The 19,963-nt window shown below is 39.7% G+C and overlaps 1 protein-coding gene across 1 annotated transcript in view; it reads left to right on the top strand.

The window, feature by feature from the left end:
* LAMA1 (laminin subunit alpha 1) overlaps positions 1–19,963 on the top strand; it is a 156,700-nt gene that overhangs the window by 26,410 nt on the left and 110,327 nt on the right. Inside the window, exons 2-4 of the mRNA XM_032805243.1 lie at positions 7,715–7,885; positions 8,231–8,343; positions 18,499–18,741. Coding sequence (XP_032661134.1) covers positions 7,715–7,885; positions 8,231–8,343; positions 18,499–18,741 — 527 coding nt within the window. The remainder of the gene's footprint in view (positions 1–7,714; positions 7,886–8,230; positions 8,344–18,498; positions 18,742–19,963) is intronic.

Here is a 19,963-nt window from a genome sequence, read left to right on the forward strand (position 1 = left end):
TACCAGAGCTCACAGTCCTCTTCTTTAGCCTTGTTTTTCTCTTGGCAGCAGCAGGCTTGGACCCATTCTTGCTTCTTGGGTCTAAAGAGAGCTTTAAACAAAGTGGACTCTGAGTATAACGTAGGTTTTATACACTGCTTGGTTAAGCCCCCTTTCTGTGTGGCTGTATGCACAGCCAACTGAATGGGCAGTCTCCTCTTGAAGTGCGGTGGGTCTTTGAGACACAGCCTTTTTGTCCTGGTTATCTTGCAGCACAATGAATAAAACAGCAACATTAAAAAAAAAAGATGTTTTTTCTTATTTATTTCAATTTTGTAAATTAAACTTATCAATTAAAATGTGAAATTACAACCATCCGTCCAAAGGGCTACATTCCCTTAAATCAAATAAAACCAATAGGTTCATTGTGTCTTGCGCTGTGAGCTGAGAGGGAATGGGGATTTTTCATTCTCTGAGAACTGCTGAAATTTTGAACTTTTTTGTTCCTCAGTGGAATGGGGAAAAAAGCCTCACAATTTTATATAGAATGACCCTCCATCTGGCCAGGCGGGAAACTGCTCCCAGTGACCCCTGCCCGACTTCCATTGGAATTTTGTCAAAACTGGTATGTTCCCCTTGGAATATTGTGATGAATCAGCATTTTCTGATCGGTAATATCTATACAATTGTTACTCTATTGGGACTTATGACAAAGGGGTTTCATTTAAGGCAGTGGTGCCTAACCTTGTTACACAGGAGAGCCCCATAAACCTAAGAACAACCTTGTGGGGTGTCAGACAAATTCTGCATATTTTAATAAGATTTAAAGTTACCTGTATTGACTTATATTTGAAGTTCAGCTTGTTTTGTATGTATTCAGATAGGTGGTTTTTAGGTATAGTATTGGCTATTTACCCATTTGTGTAAATTAAAATGATGAAAACATGATGACAAAATGCTAATAAATTGGCTGTTAGTATATTGTGTTGAACCGTGAGCCTTATGAACTGCTCTGGTGGGCCATGTATGGCCCGCAGGCCAGGCGCTCCTGATTTAAGGGGAATGTGGAGTACTACTACCTGAGTAGCCTAATAAATATACCCTCTGGGTACTGGGGAGCGCAGTGAGAAGTGCCCTTTGCTACACCCATAGAATAGGTACATTCACTACTCCTTCCATGCTCCATACCTACTTTGTTCCAGGCATAAATGCTCAACCTGTGCTCCAAACCTAAAATATAGCGGCCTTCTGAGCTGGGTGCACTGAAGAGAGAGAGAGGTAAGTGTTTGCTCCCTGGGCATTCTTCTCCCCTCAGTGCTTCCATATGGGAAAAGTTATAATGTGACCTTGTAGTGCACTGAACTGTGTTAAGTAAGACAGATCATTTTCTATCCTGGGTGTCTGAGGCTGCAGGTATTAGTCGAGTCTCAATACTTTAGAGTTTCTTCTTTGCTAGAATGAAAGCATGTTTCACGTTAATACTGAGTACCTTTGCTGTTACTGCGTCGCTCAGCTCCTTTTGTTCTAGGGAGAGGAACAAGACAAGGCTGTGCTTTGTTTCTCTACCTCTTAGTCATTGATGCTGAGCCTGGGGGCATGAAACCATAAAAGAATTGGAGGAGCATTCAGAAGGTCCTCCTTTGGGCAGTATCACAGGATTTGGTTGACCCCATTTGGTGGCTCAAAAAACAAGGGAAATTTTCAAAGCAGTGTATGGGCGGTGCATGTTCTTTGAAAATATAATCTCCTTAATGGGTGCCGAAACTGCCTAGATGCTCAGGGTTTATTAGGCATCCAGGCACTGGCACTTTCTGACCGCTGTATGCTCTCCAAGTGCTGTTGTTTCCTTATTTTCAGTTCTCCTCCTGGTCCTAGGTTACTGCAGACACTTCAGTAATAGTCTCATGAGACACCTGTGGCACCCAGAGTCACATAAGGATTAAAGAAACAAACAAAAATTTGAATAGATTTAAGTTGTCATACTTCAGGGAATAAGTCAACTCCAATCATTGGGGGTTAGTAACTTATTCCATTATGGCCACTGTGGAGTTTCTTGTGCTTTCATCTGAATAATCTGGCACTGGCCATTGTTGGGGCCAAGAGCAGTACATTGATCCAATATGGCAATTCCTATGTTCCTAGGCATACAAATCCTGAATAATTTGGTGTTGGGTGTGTATATCTATATGAAAATGATTTGTAGTTTATAATCCTGTGGATCATGGCATTTTGATTGTGCTAAAGACAAAAAGCTCGCTGATTGTCTGACATCAGTTGTGTTCCTGCCAATTCCCTGAAATGATTCAGGGGCAAGGATGCCCAGTGCAGTGATGACCCTGACTGGTGTAGTGGAATGGGGGTGGCACTGCAGGAAAAAAAGGTGAATGATCATTCAAGGGACCCATAACCCCCGAGTACTGTGGAGCTGTCCTTTCTGTGCCACAGCAGGCAAGGGTTTAGAGCGGTGAGGAAGAAGAAAGGGCAGCATTAAATGAATTTGCTGATCCACAGGTTTATTGGCCATGTTCCACTGTGGAAGGGAAGTGCATTTACTGAGGCCCTGTGGCAATGTTGCCACACAGCAATCTGTGGGTGAGTGGGTGGATTCCTTCTTTCTTCTAGTCCCTGAAGAAAACCACTTGGGCTGTGCGCTGAGATAAGTATTTGATTCTTAATTCTTCTCTGTTATTCAGTCAAGTCATCCAGCATTTTTATGGCTCAAGCGTTAATGTGAAAAGCTCTGCCACATCCAGATTGCAATCCTTGCTACTAGGGACATACAATTCTCTTTACTTGCTCGGTAACACCATTTTGGTACCAGCCACCCATTTCTTTAGCCTCCTTATGCTAACCTTTATTGATGTGCATGAGCAAAGGCAAAGTCAAAACTGCCACGCTCTGAATACTTAAGAGTAAGAAGTACATTTCAGTTTGTTATTAACTTAGTGTTCCAGGTGTAGATCTTATTCAAGGTCAAATTGATGTATTTTGAACACTGTTCATTTCCTGATATTGCACAGTGTTTTACTGTGGGAACCTCTCTTGTTTTGGACAAGTGGGCAGCTGACTAACCAGAGGAGAACAAATTAAAGACAAAATTTGTGTTATTATGTAAAGGGCTGGACAATGATCAGAAAAAAGGTGTATGCTTGTTTAGGTTAACAGAGTCTCTTTCTTCCTTGCTTTCTCATAGTTGTCACTCTTGCAGCTGTAAAGTAGAAAGAGGGGAAAGGGGAAAAAAAGAACAGGCACCATTATTAAATCAATATATTCATTTCTTTGTGAGATCTTTGTCTACAAATGGGAGATAGACACAATCCCTGGTTAATTATTTTAGCAAATGAAATTCAGTGAACGAATCTAAATTGTTTAGTTGGGAAATTCATCCTGCAAAATGTACACAAGTCAATGATACGATGATGGACTCTAATTGAATAGTTAAGGAATAAAACAACAAGAATTGCATATGTGAAACTTCCTTTCTTCTTTGAGGAGAATATATGTGATAGATTTAATTTAGTCTATTGTTCTGGATTTTAGTGAGAAAAGGTTAAGTTAGATCAATGTCTTTCACAATCTAGACACAGTTGCATACTGGTTTACTTTTATGAAATACAGTCTCTTTCTCCAGATACTCTGTTATCTTATGGTGCCTTAGATGCTGTAGAGTGATATGACTGAAAAGTTACCCTTTTGCCTTTATTGGGCTCATCTAGGTCGGGGAGCATCTCCCTGCCCCCAAGACAGTAAATAATGCCATATTTCACTGTTCTTTTTTATTTTTTTTGGCAGTGTGGGCTTGGAAGAGAGTCCTTGCACTCATCACACTGAGTAGCACAAGAACACTTTAACTTGGAAGAGAACATTCTACTGTAAAGCCATGAGACTCATTTGGTTTTGATGGATTTATACTCAAGGAGGGCTTGACCTGGCCCACTATGGAGCAATTCCTAAACTCCTTCAACTCCCACCAAATTGTCAGTGGCCAAATGTATCTATAGTTTAACTTCATTGGCTTGAAGATAACCAGAGATTAATTTGGCCTACTGGGAGTTGCAAGTGCTCAGCATCTTGCAGGATCAAACCCCAAGTCATTTGTTTTAGTCTGGACCCATAGGCTAAATGAAACTTTAGCTCTGTTACTCTGTTTGTATTTTCCAAAAGATCCACCATGTGATCAACTGTTACAAGTTTCATTATCTGTGTAATTATGGATCTGAAGCCAGTGAAATGTTTGATTAGGAGGAATGTGGGGAGCGGGGAGGAGGGCTGGAAGAGGTTCAGTTAAAAACTGCTTTGCTACAGTTTTTGAACTCAATCCTAATATGACTTGAGGTTTTGGAATGACATTTTCATACAGCATCTCTCTTTAGTGCCTTACTTTTTCCTTGGCACAAATCCATGGATTTAAGCTTTGGATGGAGGCCATTGCGGGTAGGCTGTGTCGCAAGTAATTGTAGCCAGTGTAATGAATGACCCTGGAGGTGACAGAAAGCTGATGAAGGCTGGCTGATATTGGGAAGCCTAAGTGATTGACAGCAAATATTGAATGCTAGAGACTTCTAATTGCTGGAAAATGATGTAAATGAGGAATATTTGTCTAATCCTCTCACCTCCATTTAGGCCCCATCTATGATTCTCAGAAAAAAATAAAAGGAAGGGCATATTCTTCTTATGCTCATAACAGTAATTCAGGAGTAAAAGCAGAGTAAGTGAGAGGAGAATCTGGACCATATTCAGCACATGGCATGCAAGGATATCAACGAGAATGACAGAAATAAATGTTCAGTGTTACAGAAATACCCATCTGCTTCCAGTTAAAACATCTAATAAGAACAAGAACTAAGGACTATGCTTGATTCAGCATTTATAGTTTAGAGCTCCGCTCCCTCCTGTCCTCTTTAATGTTTTGAATACAATACAATTGAAAACACACTGACCACTATTCAGATTGTGTTTCAGAACATTAGGATTTTGCCACATTTTGAGCTGACATTAAGATTTAAACTGAACTAAAAATCCTTCCTTCAGGCTTTTCATGGGAGTATAATTACCATACAAAGACTCTGGTTAAATTGTAGTTCTATTTAGCTCTGCCTTAGAAAACCAAAACACAGCTATTAAAAGCTTTATGTGCTATAGAAATTTAAGAAACTAATGAAAGAAGGCATATGTTATTGGAAATACAATTGGAATTATTTTTATTGAAATAATCATGAACATAATTCTTTATAATGGGAAGAAAAATCCTTTCAGGATCAGCCTGAAATAGCCTCTCTGCTACAGCAGTAAGGACACTATTGCTTCTGGCACTTTTAATATGCTAGGCCAGGAACAGGGTCTTAGTTGTAACCAGTCATTTTTAATCTTTAAACACAGCCTGGAACTCCAGAATTGTTTCTCTTTCTCAACGTTACTTCTGATTTTAGTGTCTGCAGGGAAAAGGGAGCAACTTGCAAATCTCAGCCTGATAAAGACAAACATTATTATCACAAACGGTATTATCACTTTGAAGTGAGTTTAGTTTGCTGGAATATATTTTATAGAGAGAAGTTGGAAAACAGTAAAAAGGAACTAAGGGGCTGTAACAGTGACTTACCTTCTCTCTGTCAGATGTAGCTACTTTTTCAGTTTACTTCTTGATGGAGTGTAGTTTAACCCTCCAGCTGCACCAAAAATCTACCTCTTCCAGACTAACAAGAGTCCAGATCCTTCACCCTGTCTTTTTCCAAGGTCATAGGCATTCCCCAAGGGTCGATCTATTTTTCCTATGACTAGGGTACAACAGCAATACCCCTCAGAATCCAAAGGGGGGTTAAACCATCTAAACTCTAGCCTTAGGGCCCTCAGCCATGAAATAGCATCAGGTTAAGCCACCAAATCTCTGCCACTTTTCTTCCCCAGTGCTCTTTTCTAACTCTACCGCAGCCCCTTCGTTGTCCTCTAAGGAGTTAGCTCTTTCTGCCCTTCATGTTCTTGCTAAAATAATGCTTCCTCCTCATGGTATCATATCCAGCCATCTGTATGCATGTCCAGTCCCTCTCACTAGGTTTTCCCAAGCCATTTCCCTAGCACTCCAAACTCTTTCCTAGTCTCTCAGTAAAAAAGCTCATGGCAGATCTCAGTCCCGACCTGGTCGCTTAGTTCTTATAAGAGCAGGGTGCTTATTTGTATATCTACCCTTTTCCCAGCATTGTTCATTGTAGGATCCTATTATTCTCATTCTCAAATTCTCATACAATTTACATTGCCTCTGGGAATTATAAACCCACAAATGCTTTGGTTCTGCACTGAACTGGAAATAGGGTCCTGATACTGTAGCCTGCCTTAAAGGGACAGCACACTTGTTACAAGGATAATTGTGCATTAGTGCTATAACAACAGAGGTTAGATTTAGCCACCCACTCCTATACCAGCACTACTATTGTGACCCTTGGTTTTCTGTAGAGTTTAAGATTTCATTAGAAAAAAAATGATTAGCTATTAATTTGGGGATGGTAACTTTTCAAATATCAGTTGTTACCCTGTTTTGCTGTGCATGGAGTTGGTCTCTGTCCCCCTCTAGTGGTTGGATTATGGCTAATGATCCTCTATTGCCTTCAAAATTACAATTAGCCCTTTATTTCAAGCAGACAACTCATCCAGGGGTCTTGTTCTGAGTGGAAGTAATAAATGAGTGGTGCGTACTGCCCCCATTCATATCAATGTACTGTTCTGAAGCAAGATAGTGACAACTTAAACCATTATTTACAATTTCATCAATATTTACAATTTCTTGGGCCCAGAATAGCCAGAGCTCACTGCATTCCAGCTAATACCTTCTCTGTTTCCAAACATGCCATTCTGCTACTATGCCACAAACTGCAGAAGGTGGGAGGCAACATATGAAGAATCCTCCTTATGTTTTATAGGGTTGCAGAAGAGCAGAGAACCAGGGCCTAAAATTCAATCTTTATGGGGATGTACAGGAGCATGAATGAAGCTTAGCGATTCAAAGTACATTGTCCAAGTCATTAGTATTTCTGCATCTGTGAATTCCAATTAAAGGTCACCTTCCACAGAAATGGGGTACCAGTTATGTAAGTCTTCCATTCCTAGGCACCTTAAATTTGCCTTCTGGATTTCATTTGTTTTCACTGTGAAAATAGGTTTCAGTTTCCGCCCTTAAAAATAACTATTTTATTCTTCAGTAATGATCCCGATATGACATGGAATGAAAGTGCTATTGCACACTTACAAGATCTGTAAGATAATGCAGAATTCATTTCATAAAGGTAACTTATTCTCAACATATCTTTTCCATTTTCCAAACTCTGTAGGACAGGGGTTCTCAAATTTCATTGCATCGTGACCCCCTTCTGACAACAAAAATTAGTACATGACCCCAGGATGGGGGACCCAAGCCTGAGTCCATCTGATTCCCACTGCCCTGGGCGGGGAAGGAGTCAAAGCCAAAGCCCAAGGGCTTCAGCCCCAGAAAGGGGCCTGTAGCCTGAGCCCTACTACCTGGGGCTGAATCCCTCAGGCTTTGGCCCCAGGCGGTGGGCCTCGGGCTTCAGCAACCCACTTTGGGGTCCCGTCCCACAGTCTGAGAACTGCTGCTCTAGGACATACATGGGGAGGCAGACATTTGCTATGAAACCCTATATGATCTCGTGTATCCAGCAATAACCATTACTTTTTGTTTTAATCAGTCATCTTATTATATGACTGGTATTCATTTTTGTTTTTTAAGGTTTGTTTCCTGCTATTTTAAATCTGGCTAGCCATGCTCATATCAACACCAACGCCACCTGTGGTGAGAAGGGACCAGAGATGTTCTGCAAACTTGTGGAACATGTGCCGGGCCGACCTCTACGCAATGCACAGTGCAGGGTGTGTGACTACAACAGTGCTAACACCAAAGGCAAGTTTATGATGTTATATCTTTTTGGTCCCTTTCCACACTTTTTCAGGACTGTGTGTAAGGTACGTGTCTGCCAGGAATACTTACTAATGTTAGTCTGTGTTGTTGGGAATGGAATTGACCTTTGTGCAGAGTGCCAGCGTGAAGCCTATGTACCATTTAAGCCCTCAGGATAGGCTTAATAGTGACCTTCTGCACAGGGGTCAATTTCACCCTAGATGCGCTTTATGGATGATTGTTACGAGGAGAAAAATATTCAGCGTGCAGCTTAAAAATACTAAGTAAGAAAAAAAATAAGATAATGACATTTATTCTTTAGAGACTTATTTTGTCATTTAAAAACAGAACAGCACCCTATCTCCAGTGCTATAGATGGTACGAATAACTGGTGGCAAAGTCCCAGCATTCAGAATGGGAGGGAATACCACTGGGTCACCATCACCCTGGATCTAAGACAGGTGAGTAATACCAGATGTGTAAAAGAATGTATTTTCTACCTGACATAAGCCTAATCAAATGATTGCAGCTGTACTTGATAGTTTTTAGGTACCCAGACAATTAGCAATTAATTATGAAAAGGTACTATACAGTCATGACAGCATTTAGATGAAGGTAAGATCTGATGGATCAGTCTATTTAAACAACCATGTTTTGTCAATCAGTTGTTTAAAAACATATTACTTTGACAGTGTTTGAAATTGTAGTCCTATCAGGTTGAAATGGGAATTAAATTTTCTGTTCACCAAAACATATACTCTCCCTTGATGAGCATGGAATATTTTAATAAAGGGAGTAAATGTTTTGGTGTGAGATCTAACCAAAAGGTGTCCGAAGGCTATTGTAAGATAACAGAGTTCAGTATGCATCCAGTTACAAGCAGCCTTTGATCTGCAGTAAGTACGATAATCAAGGTACTGGATTTTGGAGAAAGTAAGTAAGTAAGTTAGAGAGTGATTTTGACTTTGAGAATAACGGAACATAAATCAATTATTGTTTAATAGTTCTCAGAACATAAACTTTTCAGTTAGTTTTAAATTATCTAACTTATGACAACTTTTTCATATTGTTGCTGTCTTTCAGCTTATTTACATTAAATACAAAAATGTGGTAATACAATGTAATTGTTAACAAGAAGTTCAAAATTATGGTTCTCAGAGCAACTAAAATACACAAATACACACCTTTTTATGGATGAATTCTCAGGAACAGAAAATGATACACACATACGATGGGACTGAGTTAACACTGCCGGCAGTACTGTAGCTTTTGGATTAATTGACTCTGGTCTTACTTTCCAACCTTAATATTGCACTAACATAGCTTATGGCAATCTCCCCTCCCCCCCATTTATTTATTTATTTTTGTTTAAAAAAATTGTCTACCCTTAACTTTAGCATTTAAATGGTCCCCATTAAGCTCTGATGCTGAAACATAGGGAAAAAGAGGGCTGATTTCCCACTTTTCCTGCTGCTACTGGTATTGGCTTTGATCATTTTCTACTCAGGAGGCAACTCCAGAGAAGAAAACTCTGGGAGAGTTCATTGTGGAGTTTTTCCCCCAAATTGTTCTGGGGCCTAGGGCTTATAACCCTGATTAATGAGCAATGGTTCTCTGCCCACCCAACCAAACACACAGAACCTGAAGAAATCACAGGAGACCAGGTCTGTCTCTGATGAAGATAGTTCCTTGGCACTGGCTCAGTGGCTCCCTTACAATGCAGCTTGGAGTCATGCTACCAGGTTTCCCCTCACCTCTCCTAGGTCTGAGGCTCCATGAACCTTTTGCCAGCTTGTCCAGAGGGTTTGGATGCATGACAGACCTCCACAAAAGAGGTGACAAAGCCAATTTCGAGGAACGGTTGGTTATTTTTAAAGAAAGGTGCTTCTGAGAGCGTGTGTAAAATGTGTCAGTCTTCAGCGAACTTTTTCATTGCCCAACAGAAGTTCTGTGAAAATCAGGGCTCACTGATGTTTAACCACCACAAGGTGTTGATAACACTAGAACACATCTAAAATCATGGAGAAATTCTGCTCGTTGACAAAATGCAGATTTGTGAATTACAGTTGGTAATAAGGTTTTACCAGGACTTGTAGTTTTGAAAGTTTGAAAGTTAAAATGGAAGCTTTGTCTGAGATGCCTTATAAAAGAAGCAAGGGCTGAACTAGTATTTAGTTTTCTGTTTAATTAGGAAGCAGCATTGCGCTATGGAAATACAACCACAGAATATCATTCGTCAGCTACAGAGTATTTAGATGGGAATTTCTTGTTGTTTGCCCGGTTTGCATTGTGTTTGGTTTGTAAATGAGCAAACAGGAAGGAGGTAGCAGAGGGTGGTCTTAGCTTTTTGTCCTCCCATAATACTCTGCCAAATGGCTCTCCCATAATATTTGTACTCTGAAAACAGACCAGCTGGCCTGACCTCTAACTCCTTTATTCTCCCTGGCCTATGCACTATTGATGGTGCCTCAAATACATATCTTTTCTCTTCTGACACGTGCTCAGATTCGTTAATTTGGTTTGAAAAGTTTCTCCTCTGAGAAGCCTTTCCTCTGTGTTTCCTTAGAGCACTTGAAAGAGAAAAGACATTTAGGGCTATGTAACCTGAATGTAAATTACTACTCCACAAGGAAGGATTTTGGTTAATAAAGATTGCTTGGGGTCAATGAGTTATTAGAGCTTGATTTGTTAATGTTAATACGAAGCAATGCAATGTGAGTGTTAATACTGAGCAGGTCAGTGCACGTAAAGGGTAACAAAGGAAACTTAATGAATGAATAGTTTTAGGGAGTTTTAGTAAATGTTTATTTCTAAATTTATTTCTAAATGTTTATTTCTAAAGGTTGGTTGTGAATGTACTCTGCTTGCTCTTCAGTTTGTATAAATCTTTTGCCCTTTCCTCTAGCAGTATTTTGCATTTTCTATTTTAATGTACATTTCAAAGAATCAATGTCTGTAACTGTGTACATTGCTCTCTATGGTTGGTATCAATACTGTCAGTTACCATATATCTGTGCCATATATCTCCCATCTCTTCAGTTAGTTACAGTTTATTTTTGTTTACAAAACTTAAGTGTTTTGTGATGTGAATAATTGTTGTTTATCATCCATTCTGAATGGATGATAAATGAAACACTGATTGGGATGGCTATATGTACTTTGCACAGTATTGTAACCCAACTGTCATAGAGTTGATGAATTCTAATGTGTGTATAGCCTAGTGTTGAGGCAGGGTATACACACCCTGCCTCAGTCCTGGGGCAGATCCTTTCAGTTGATGTAATTGTGATCACTCCACTGAGGTCAGCTGACACCAGCTGAGGATTTGCTGCCATGTATTCACTAGGTTCTACTGGCTGGAGGTTCCAGGGAGCAGAAATAAAAATCAACTATGTTCTAGCTTGCACCTAGGTTTTTGTAGTCGAGACACAACTGGGCAGAACAGCAGCATGACAGATGCTAGTTAAAAGAAGAGTGCTGGCTAATAAGATGGTTACATTGTTCGTTAGGTCTTTGCCTTTTTGGAATCTCTTTTTTATGTGCAGACACAGTTAAGCATTTTGTAGGGCTAGCAAAGTGGGTACTTTATGAAACATCAATAAATGACATGGATCATAAAACTAGGTACACAGTATTGTGGCATATCTCTCAGCCTGTCAGGACCCAGATGTATGATGCTTTATATGTCTATAGATATATACATATGCATTGCTAGGATTCAAGGTTGTGGAAGAAGATTGAACAGTGAGGTACAGATGCTCCCCGAGTTATGTAAACCCGACGTACAAAAATCCGAGCTTATGGAAAAAGTTCTGTAAGCTAGAAATAAGAGGGTTTTTGTTTTGTTTTTGTTTTTTTGTTTTTTGCGTAATGGTTGGAGATATGTTTCCGACTTATGCAAAATTTGAGTTACACAAGGTGTTCCGAAGTGGATCGCTTGCATAAGTCGGGGAGCGCCTGTACTGCATTGGTATATAAAATATTGGGATTTGATTCATGGTCTCTTGCATCCTGTTCTGGCAGTACTATAGAGGCCATATGCCAAGCCTCAAGTTAAGGGAGAAGCAGCACCTTTCTGCTCAACAGTAACTGCTTTGGCTAATTTTTTAGAAATAATTAATAGCTATTGTTGTTGTTGTTATTAAATGCCACAAATGTGTTTTGCATTGCTGAGTTGAGGTTGTGTGTGTATTGTGCACTGTTCAATGAGAAACAGTTTTCTTATTATTACTATTTATTATGGCTGAGATTTTCAAAGCTGGTTAAGGGTATTAGGTGCCTTTGAAAATCCCAGTTCATCATTATTACAATGTAATACACAGGTTCCTGTCAGCACTGGGGGCCCCCACTGGGCTGGGTGCAGGGCAAATACAAAAGAGAGTTCCTGCTGCAAAGAGCTATTCTTGAATTTGAAAGTAAATCCCATTATTCTAATATGGTCTTGGATAACAGGATGTCAAAATAGCTAAGCTTCTGATAAATGAATTACTCTTAAATATTTAATATATTCTAACTTACTATGTAGACGTTAGCATACCGTTAATTTGTGGTTTCTGCTATTGATAAATCAAATATCATTAGAATAATACTTACAATTTGTATAGAGATTTCATCTTGAAATCACTGTTCAACAAGTGATTTCTGTAAGGCCAGATCCCTAGCTGACATAAATTGTCAATGTTCCATGCTTCAATGAAGCGATGCCAATTTACATCAGCTGAAGATCTGTCTCAGAATCTTTATGTTGCTTTAAAACTGGTGGACTCTTTTAACATATGTGTGGTGTTCACCCTTTATCATTATTTAGAACATTTTGTTGATTGAAATCAACTTAAAAATCAATATCGTAAAACAAAGCTAGTTCAGGAATTTAGAATCGCTTTTCAATTGAGATTACAACATACTATAATGTCACTTTAACTTCTCTGAATAAAAATAAGAACGCACTTCTTCGTGGGTTTCTGAGTTTCTTATAGGAGCCTGAAACAATCATAGTTTCTGAAACAAATATTGAAGGGTACAGGCTGATGCTAGGAATATCTCCCAGCATTTTCTGCTTATTAAAAGTTTGTATAAATTTAGTTTAGATTTTTTTTGCAAGTAAAATCTGAATCTTAAGCATAACAGACTTCTCTGGTAACAAGGTTTAGTTGTACTTACAACACTGAGCAGAGTGGATTTTGCCATCCATTAAAAAGGCATAGCATAGTTGCCCTTTGTATATGTTTTAACCACAAGTCTTGTCAAGCCATTGTGAAAAAGTACTATTCTCTTTTCTAAATTGTCTTTTTTGGAGTTTCATGGAACATGTTTCTGTGCTCTTACCCTGAAGGGAAAATTTAAAGTAACTTATTAAGATTAGGAGGAACCAGTCTGAAAAAACGAGTACATTCTTCAGGGCTCATTTGTTGTGCAGTCTTGTGCATTTTGTGGTAGGCATCACACTACTGTGGTTTTAGCAGGATATGCAAAAGGACAGTTAATGAGATCCTGAAATTCAGTAGAGTGTCGTAGCCCTAATATTCACTTTTTGGGAGGGAGATAGCACAATATTGTGAGGTTTGGATTAGGATGTGGATTTGAACTTTTCAACTGGTCCCATTTTATATAACCAATAGAACGCTCCTGAAATCTGGGGACATCAGAATTGTCTAGGTTGGATTCACGTTTTATACTAATCTTTCGTTTCTGGTCCGTGGAGCTCAAGTACTTGTGGTTACAGAAGGGATGGGGTTTTGTGGCCTCTTTTTACAGTCTTCATTTATGCAAATCAAAAAACTCCTGCACCACTGGGAGTTCCTAGGCAAGCGAGGCCTGGGGCTAAACTTGCCAAGATAGGAACAGGTCAGGATTTTAGAGCAATGACAAAAATCTCTGGAGGAAGTTTAAATAGCATCTGCTGTGTTGGCTATTGCCAGTCGAATTAGTCTCTCACTCTGTTGAGCTGTGGAATGTGCAAAATTGCCTGAGGATTAGGTGGGAAAAGTTTACTTTTTAGTTTAAAAATGGCAATAATTCTGCTTAAGGAATGAAAATACACCTCATCCAGCTGGATCTGTGTTTAGGGAAACAAATAATACCAACAGTTGCTGGCAATTTTGAAGAATTGCTAAACAAAACAGAATTAAGTGATAAGGTCTTAATGGCTTTGTGCATCTACAGACTTGCGACTCTTTTTAGTACAAGGTTATTTGTTTGGTCTTTGCCCTGGGTCCTGAATGCATGTAAAATTACACTTTCTAATCCATAGTTGCCTGGGGATCACTAAGTTGCTTTGCCCTTTTTACCCTTGTAGTCCAGTAAAGAAATCAGTTCTGGGAAAGTTGCAAAGTCAAATTAAAATGCACAAATGATTAACTCTCACAGCACAGCTGTGCAAACTAGTTTATCATGAGACATTAGTAGACACAGAATGCTTGAAAGGGTATGTGGGGAAGCTTGTAAATCACCAGCTGTGTTAACCTTAAGAGTTAATAAAATAAAAAATCTTGCTAGAAAATGTTCTGAGAATTGTATAAAATGATTTCCATTTTACAGAGTTTCCAGTATAGCAGCCACTCAAATTGGGAGTGGGGAGTGTTTGCAGAGACTAGAGAGCCTGAGGCCTCACAAGCCTCTGGATGTTGAGGTTCTGCAGGGATGGGACCACACACAGCTGCGGACACTGAAGATGTCCATAGAGATGATTGTGTCTGTGTGCTGCTTCATTCATGCTGGTCCCTGGCAGCACAGTCTCTGTAGGAACCATGCGGCAATGACTGGATGTCTCATGACTGCTCAATAGCAGCTGGATCTTGAAAACTTGAAAAATTTATGTAGTCCCTTCTCCATGAATCTCCAGTGGAGAGGCATCCAGAGAGTTTCAGTGAGGGGGAAAGAGTGCTATGAAAGCAGCCTCTCCATGATGGGGTAGCAGGAGTACTCCTGCCCTTGGTTATCATATTTTAAGAAGCAAAGATATATAAATATCAAGATGATATAAAATTTACAGTGTATGGCATTGCATTCAGTTGTAATCTTTAATAGGAATACTTCTCATTAAGAATTCAGTTAAATATCCATTTTTACAAAGTGGCCAAGTTTTCCTGTGTTGTTGGAGTTTTGTGTCCTATGAATTCACTTTGGAAGACATAACAGAGGGAATGGCAGGGGACAGGCCATAGAATTATTTATTTAAGTGCTATGTGTTTTACATGGAGTGGAACCCAGATGCTCCAATGGAGAAAGATTGGGCTGACCATGCATATGCAACCACATTTTCAAAACCATTCAGCTATTTTTGAGTAGTTCTGTTTTTGGTTGCCCAATTTTAGATGTCTTGTGTCTGATTTTCAGAAGTATCAAATATCCTAAGCTCTTATTGAGGTCACTTGGACTTCTGGGTACTCAGGACTTCTGAATATCTGGCCCTTGAGGTCTCAAGTATGGCACCCAAAATCAGCTGCCATGTTTCAAAATGTTGACTTTAAATAACACACACTTTATAAGAGTGAACAATATAAGTTCATAACCTCTGTGAAAATTCCTTTGTTTGATTGAGCCCCCCCTCAAGAAACTTGATATTCAAAATAGATTAAACGTACATATTCTTGTAATATTGTTTATTTTCATTCCTGTAGCAGTGACTGCAGTTAGTGTGTGATGAAGGATAACTTGTTATTGTTGCTTGTTGAAACTGGATTTCAAACTAGCCACATCAGCTGCAGTTTGGCGAGACTATAACAGCTCTAGAAGAAACCCTGTGTAATCAAAAATAGCTCATTTGTTGTTCAGCCAACTGTGTAATAAGCAAGAGGCAGTTTAGTTGACTATAGCCAACAGTAAGTTAAAAAAAAAGATATAGGTTTCAAGTAAAGCAAAGGGAGTGAATATCATTTTTTACAGTTACAAACAAATTTGGGGTCCAATGTACAACCTTTACTCATGGGAACAACTTAATTGACATCAAAGGGAGTTGCAGGTGCTCTGCAACTCTCAGGGTAAGTCCACAAAACCCTTGAACTTTTTTCTTCTAAAGTTAGCAAAAATTCCCTTTCAAGGACTTATACTGTACCCACTGAAATAAATGGCAAAACTTCAATGGACTTAAGTTGGAGCAGACAAGGACTTAAGTGATAATACCCCTGATTCACCTTTTACATACACCAGGTGTAACTCCATTGATGTCCATTACATCAGGATAAAATCAGTGTGAAATAAGAATTAGGCCACTGTGTATGGAACACTGAAGTTGCCCGATTCAGCTTCTGCTTGATTTCTGTTTCCTTCCATGCTGAAAGGAATGTTAGTACAGTATATGATTTTCACTGAAGGAGCCTGTTGGTAGCAAATAACTTTTTTCAAATGGGATCCTTAAATGGACTAGGAGCCTTATGTTCTTATATAGAGCCTTATATTCTTGGTAATCACATGACTTTGTTTGATTTTTTTGAAACTGTACTGTAGTAGAGAGGGTTTAAAAATCTGTTGATTTTTCTCTTACTAGGAGTAGTATTGTAATGATGAGCCATGATCCTGATTTTCTTCTTGCTGACACCCAGGGCTGGTGCAACCATTTAGGCGAACTAGGCGGTTGCCTAGGGCGCCAAGATTTGGGGGCGCCAAAAAGTGGCGCCCCCAAAAATGTTTTTAAATGGTTGCAGCTGCTGCTGCTGGAGGGGCTGAGCTGCCGGCAGCAGCAACTGCCTGCCGCCGGCAGCCCAAGGTGTCCCCCGGGTCAGGGCGCCGCCGGTCAGCGCACCCCTGAGGTCAGCGAGCCGCCGCCGCAGCCCGGAAGCCCAGGAGCCCCCTGCCCCGGGGCCCAGCGAGCCGCCGCCGCAGCCCGGCAGCCCAGGGCACCCTCCCCCCCCCGGGTCAGGGATGGGGTCAGTGCGCAGCCCCGGCAGCCCAGGGCACCCCCCCTGGGGTCACTGAGCCGCCGCCGCAGCCCGACAGCCCAGGGCGGCCCCCCGGGGTCAGGGAGCCGCGAGACCCGCGTGCTGGGCGGTGAAATGTCGCGGCGCCTAGGGCGCCAGAAACCCTAGCTCCGGTCCTGCTGACACCAAAGTAACTCTACTGAAATCAGTGGGCCAGATTCTTTTTTGGTGCAAAATCGCATCTTACTAAGCTCAGCTGAAGCCAGTGAAAGTATGCTTATTTACACCTGCTGAGTATCTGGCCCAAAGAGTAAAACTGGAGTACAGGAGAAAAGAATCAGGTCCTGTGGGTATCAAGTTATAAGAAGATACTCACACTCAAAGAAATCTCTTAAAATTTGTCTTATTACTAGTTTAGCATTGGCGGGTGTGAACTGCTCCATTTTGGCCAAAATTTGGTGGGAGGGGGAAGAAAAAATATTTATTCTCCCCCCCACCCCCAAATATAGATATATGAGAGAGAGAGAGAGAGAGGGACTTGAAAAACATTTTGGGAGGGGGGACAGTGTTCAGAAGCAGTTTACTAAATTGCCCACGTAGTGATTAAATAACATTTTTTTCTGTCTAATCATGGCTTGGTAACAGAGAGAGAGAACATTAAGCTATTGGCTACTATCTCATCAACCTTCAAAAACTTCATTTAGGCATTAATGCATTTAGGCTGTATTCTGGAGTGGATGAGAGGTGGTGGAAATGCTGTGGTGTGAGCAGGGTGTGGTAGAACTAGAACCGATGTCCTTAGTGATCCTGGCTGATGGAGTCCTCTGGAGCCGTTATCCATTGGCACTAGTTAGCTGTAAGGCTGCTCTAAATTGCACTGGGGACTGGTTTGGCTCCTGGCAGCCCTCAGGATTGAGGGCAGGAAAAGTGATATAAAAAGCCGCCTTTCCCCTCCTCCTGCTTTCTCTCAAGTGTGCTGAATGCTGCGGTAGTGCATCTGAGGATCTGACTTTGAGTATAAACCCGTAAGAAATAGTTCAAACATAGATTTTGCATCTTAAATGACTTGCCATTCTTAGAGTAGGGACATGATGCCATATGTGTATTGCTCATCTTGTACTATACAATCTTATTTACCTTTCAGTGCTTCTGTTTAGATCAGGAAATTGCTTAAATGACTTTACATCCACTGTGATATATCTGCAGATGCACCATAGGATGAAAATATTTGAGAGGAAATGCTCAGAAGAGGATCTTCCATACAGGGCTTTAAAAACTGAACAGAGTGTAGGCACTTATTACTGAGTGGATTAATGTCACCAGATAAATTTAAAATAATGGTATCCCATCTGCATATGCTCAGAAAAATTCACTGTAGAGAGTGGATGCCACCAAAGCTGAGAGAAACATACCCAGTTTTTCCTGAGCTATTATGGATCAAAAAAATATTTCAACTCAGTATTATAAAATGATGTAATAAATATGTCTGGTCACTTTCTGCATGGGTCAGATATTAGAATTTTGCAACAAAGTGATTCATACTTCTGGTAAAACCAATGAAAAATCATGTTGGTTTTTGTCAAATATTTGTACTGAAAGCTTTATTCAAAGCCGCTCCTGGCAAACGTTACTGAATCCTCAGGCAAAATACATAATGCTTCTTAAAATGTTCATTCATTTCAGAACCAAATTGACCACCTGGTGCTTGTTTTATATGGTAGTATTAAGTGTTAAAAGTTTTTTTGCTTGAATTTTGTTTAGGTCTTTCAAGTTGCATATGTCATCATCAAAGCTGCTAATGCTCCCCGACCTGGAAACTGGATTTTGGAACGTTCAGTGGATGGCACTGAGTTCAGACCATGGCAGTATTATGCAATTAGTGACACGGAGTGCTTAACTCGTTATAATGTAACACCAAGACTTGGGCCTCCTACTTACAAGAGAGATGATGAAGTGATCTGCACCTCTTATTATTCCAGGCTAGTTCCATTAGAACATGGAGAGGTATGCTGTCTGTTTTTGCGCTTGTCATTTGTGAGCATGAATGTGGACTAATTGCTAGTTTCAGAAATTTTAAATTACAGTTGCACAATTTATTCCTTACAACATTGTCAGATGCTTTGGATTGTTATGATACCTTTAATGATAGTACCTCTGTTTCATTTACCAATATAATAACTTTAAAAAAAATGTTAGGAAAAATATCTTTGGCTCTGCGTATTCTAGTTATAAACTCTTTGTTGTATCTCTTCACATAATTTGATTATGGCTACTGATTGTGAATTAGATACTTCACCTTCAAAGAATAAAACATAGAGAATTTATGTACAGCCAGGTGTTTAATTTAAAAAAGAACACCTCTTCTTTAGGAGCACCTGGTTTTGTAAGATAAAGCTGCAAACTCTGTCTGAAATGCTCTGCACAACTAGAACTGGAAAACAAGCCCTAGCATTGTTTCAGGGACAGAGCATAATTAAAAGAGCTATGCATTGTGCAGGCTCACTTTGATTGTTCTTTCTTTAACCAAGACTATTCATAGTAGTTATGTAATTTATTTCAGAGAGGCAGCAACATAATTAAATGATGTATTTAAATTGGTGGTTAGTCTATTGTGAAAGTCCTCCTTATGTGGTAATAAACCCAGTCTTGGCCTATGGAGGTTGCTAGTAACTCTTTGTTTAGTAGAAACCAGTAACTTCTCTTAGAATCATAGAATATTAGGATTAGAAGAGACCTCAGGAGGTCATCTAGTCCAACCCCCTGCTCAAAGCAGGACCAGCACCAACTAAATCTAGATTCTCTAGATTAAATTCTCTAGATGAAAATAAATTGGAATATGGACAATTAAGGATTGAAGTGTTACAAACATTGCCTTTTTTACATGTTAAATCACAATTTTGGCCCCACAGAGAAAGAAAACCTGGTGAACCTTTGGTGATTTTAAGTCAAGCATATTTGAATAAGGTATTTATCATAGGGCTGTCCAGAATGTGTGAAACTGGACACACTGAGAAACTTTAATTGATGGGCCAGGTTATCAGAAAGCCCATATATTCCCTTATTACAAAAATAATATTTTTTAAAACATTGTTTAAAAATATTTTCTGTTGAAACATTTTTAACCTATTAGACAAAACTGAAAATATAGGAAAAAAAAACCTCTGTGTATGAGGAAATATACATACACAGCAGAACACAGCTGATAAACCAAATTAGTTATGAAAAA

The sequence above is a fragment of the Chelonoidis abingdonii genome, chromosome 2, assembly GCF_003597395.2.
Source record: "Chelonoidis abingdonii isolate Lonesome George chromosome 2, CheloAbing_2.0, whole genome shotgun sequence".
Classification (NCBI taxonomy): Eukaryota; Metazoa; Chordata; order Testudines; family Testudinidae; genus Chelonoidis; species Chelonoidis abingdonii.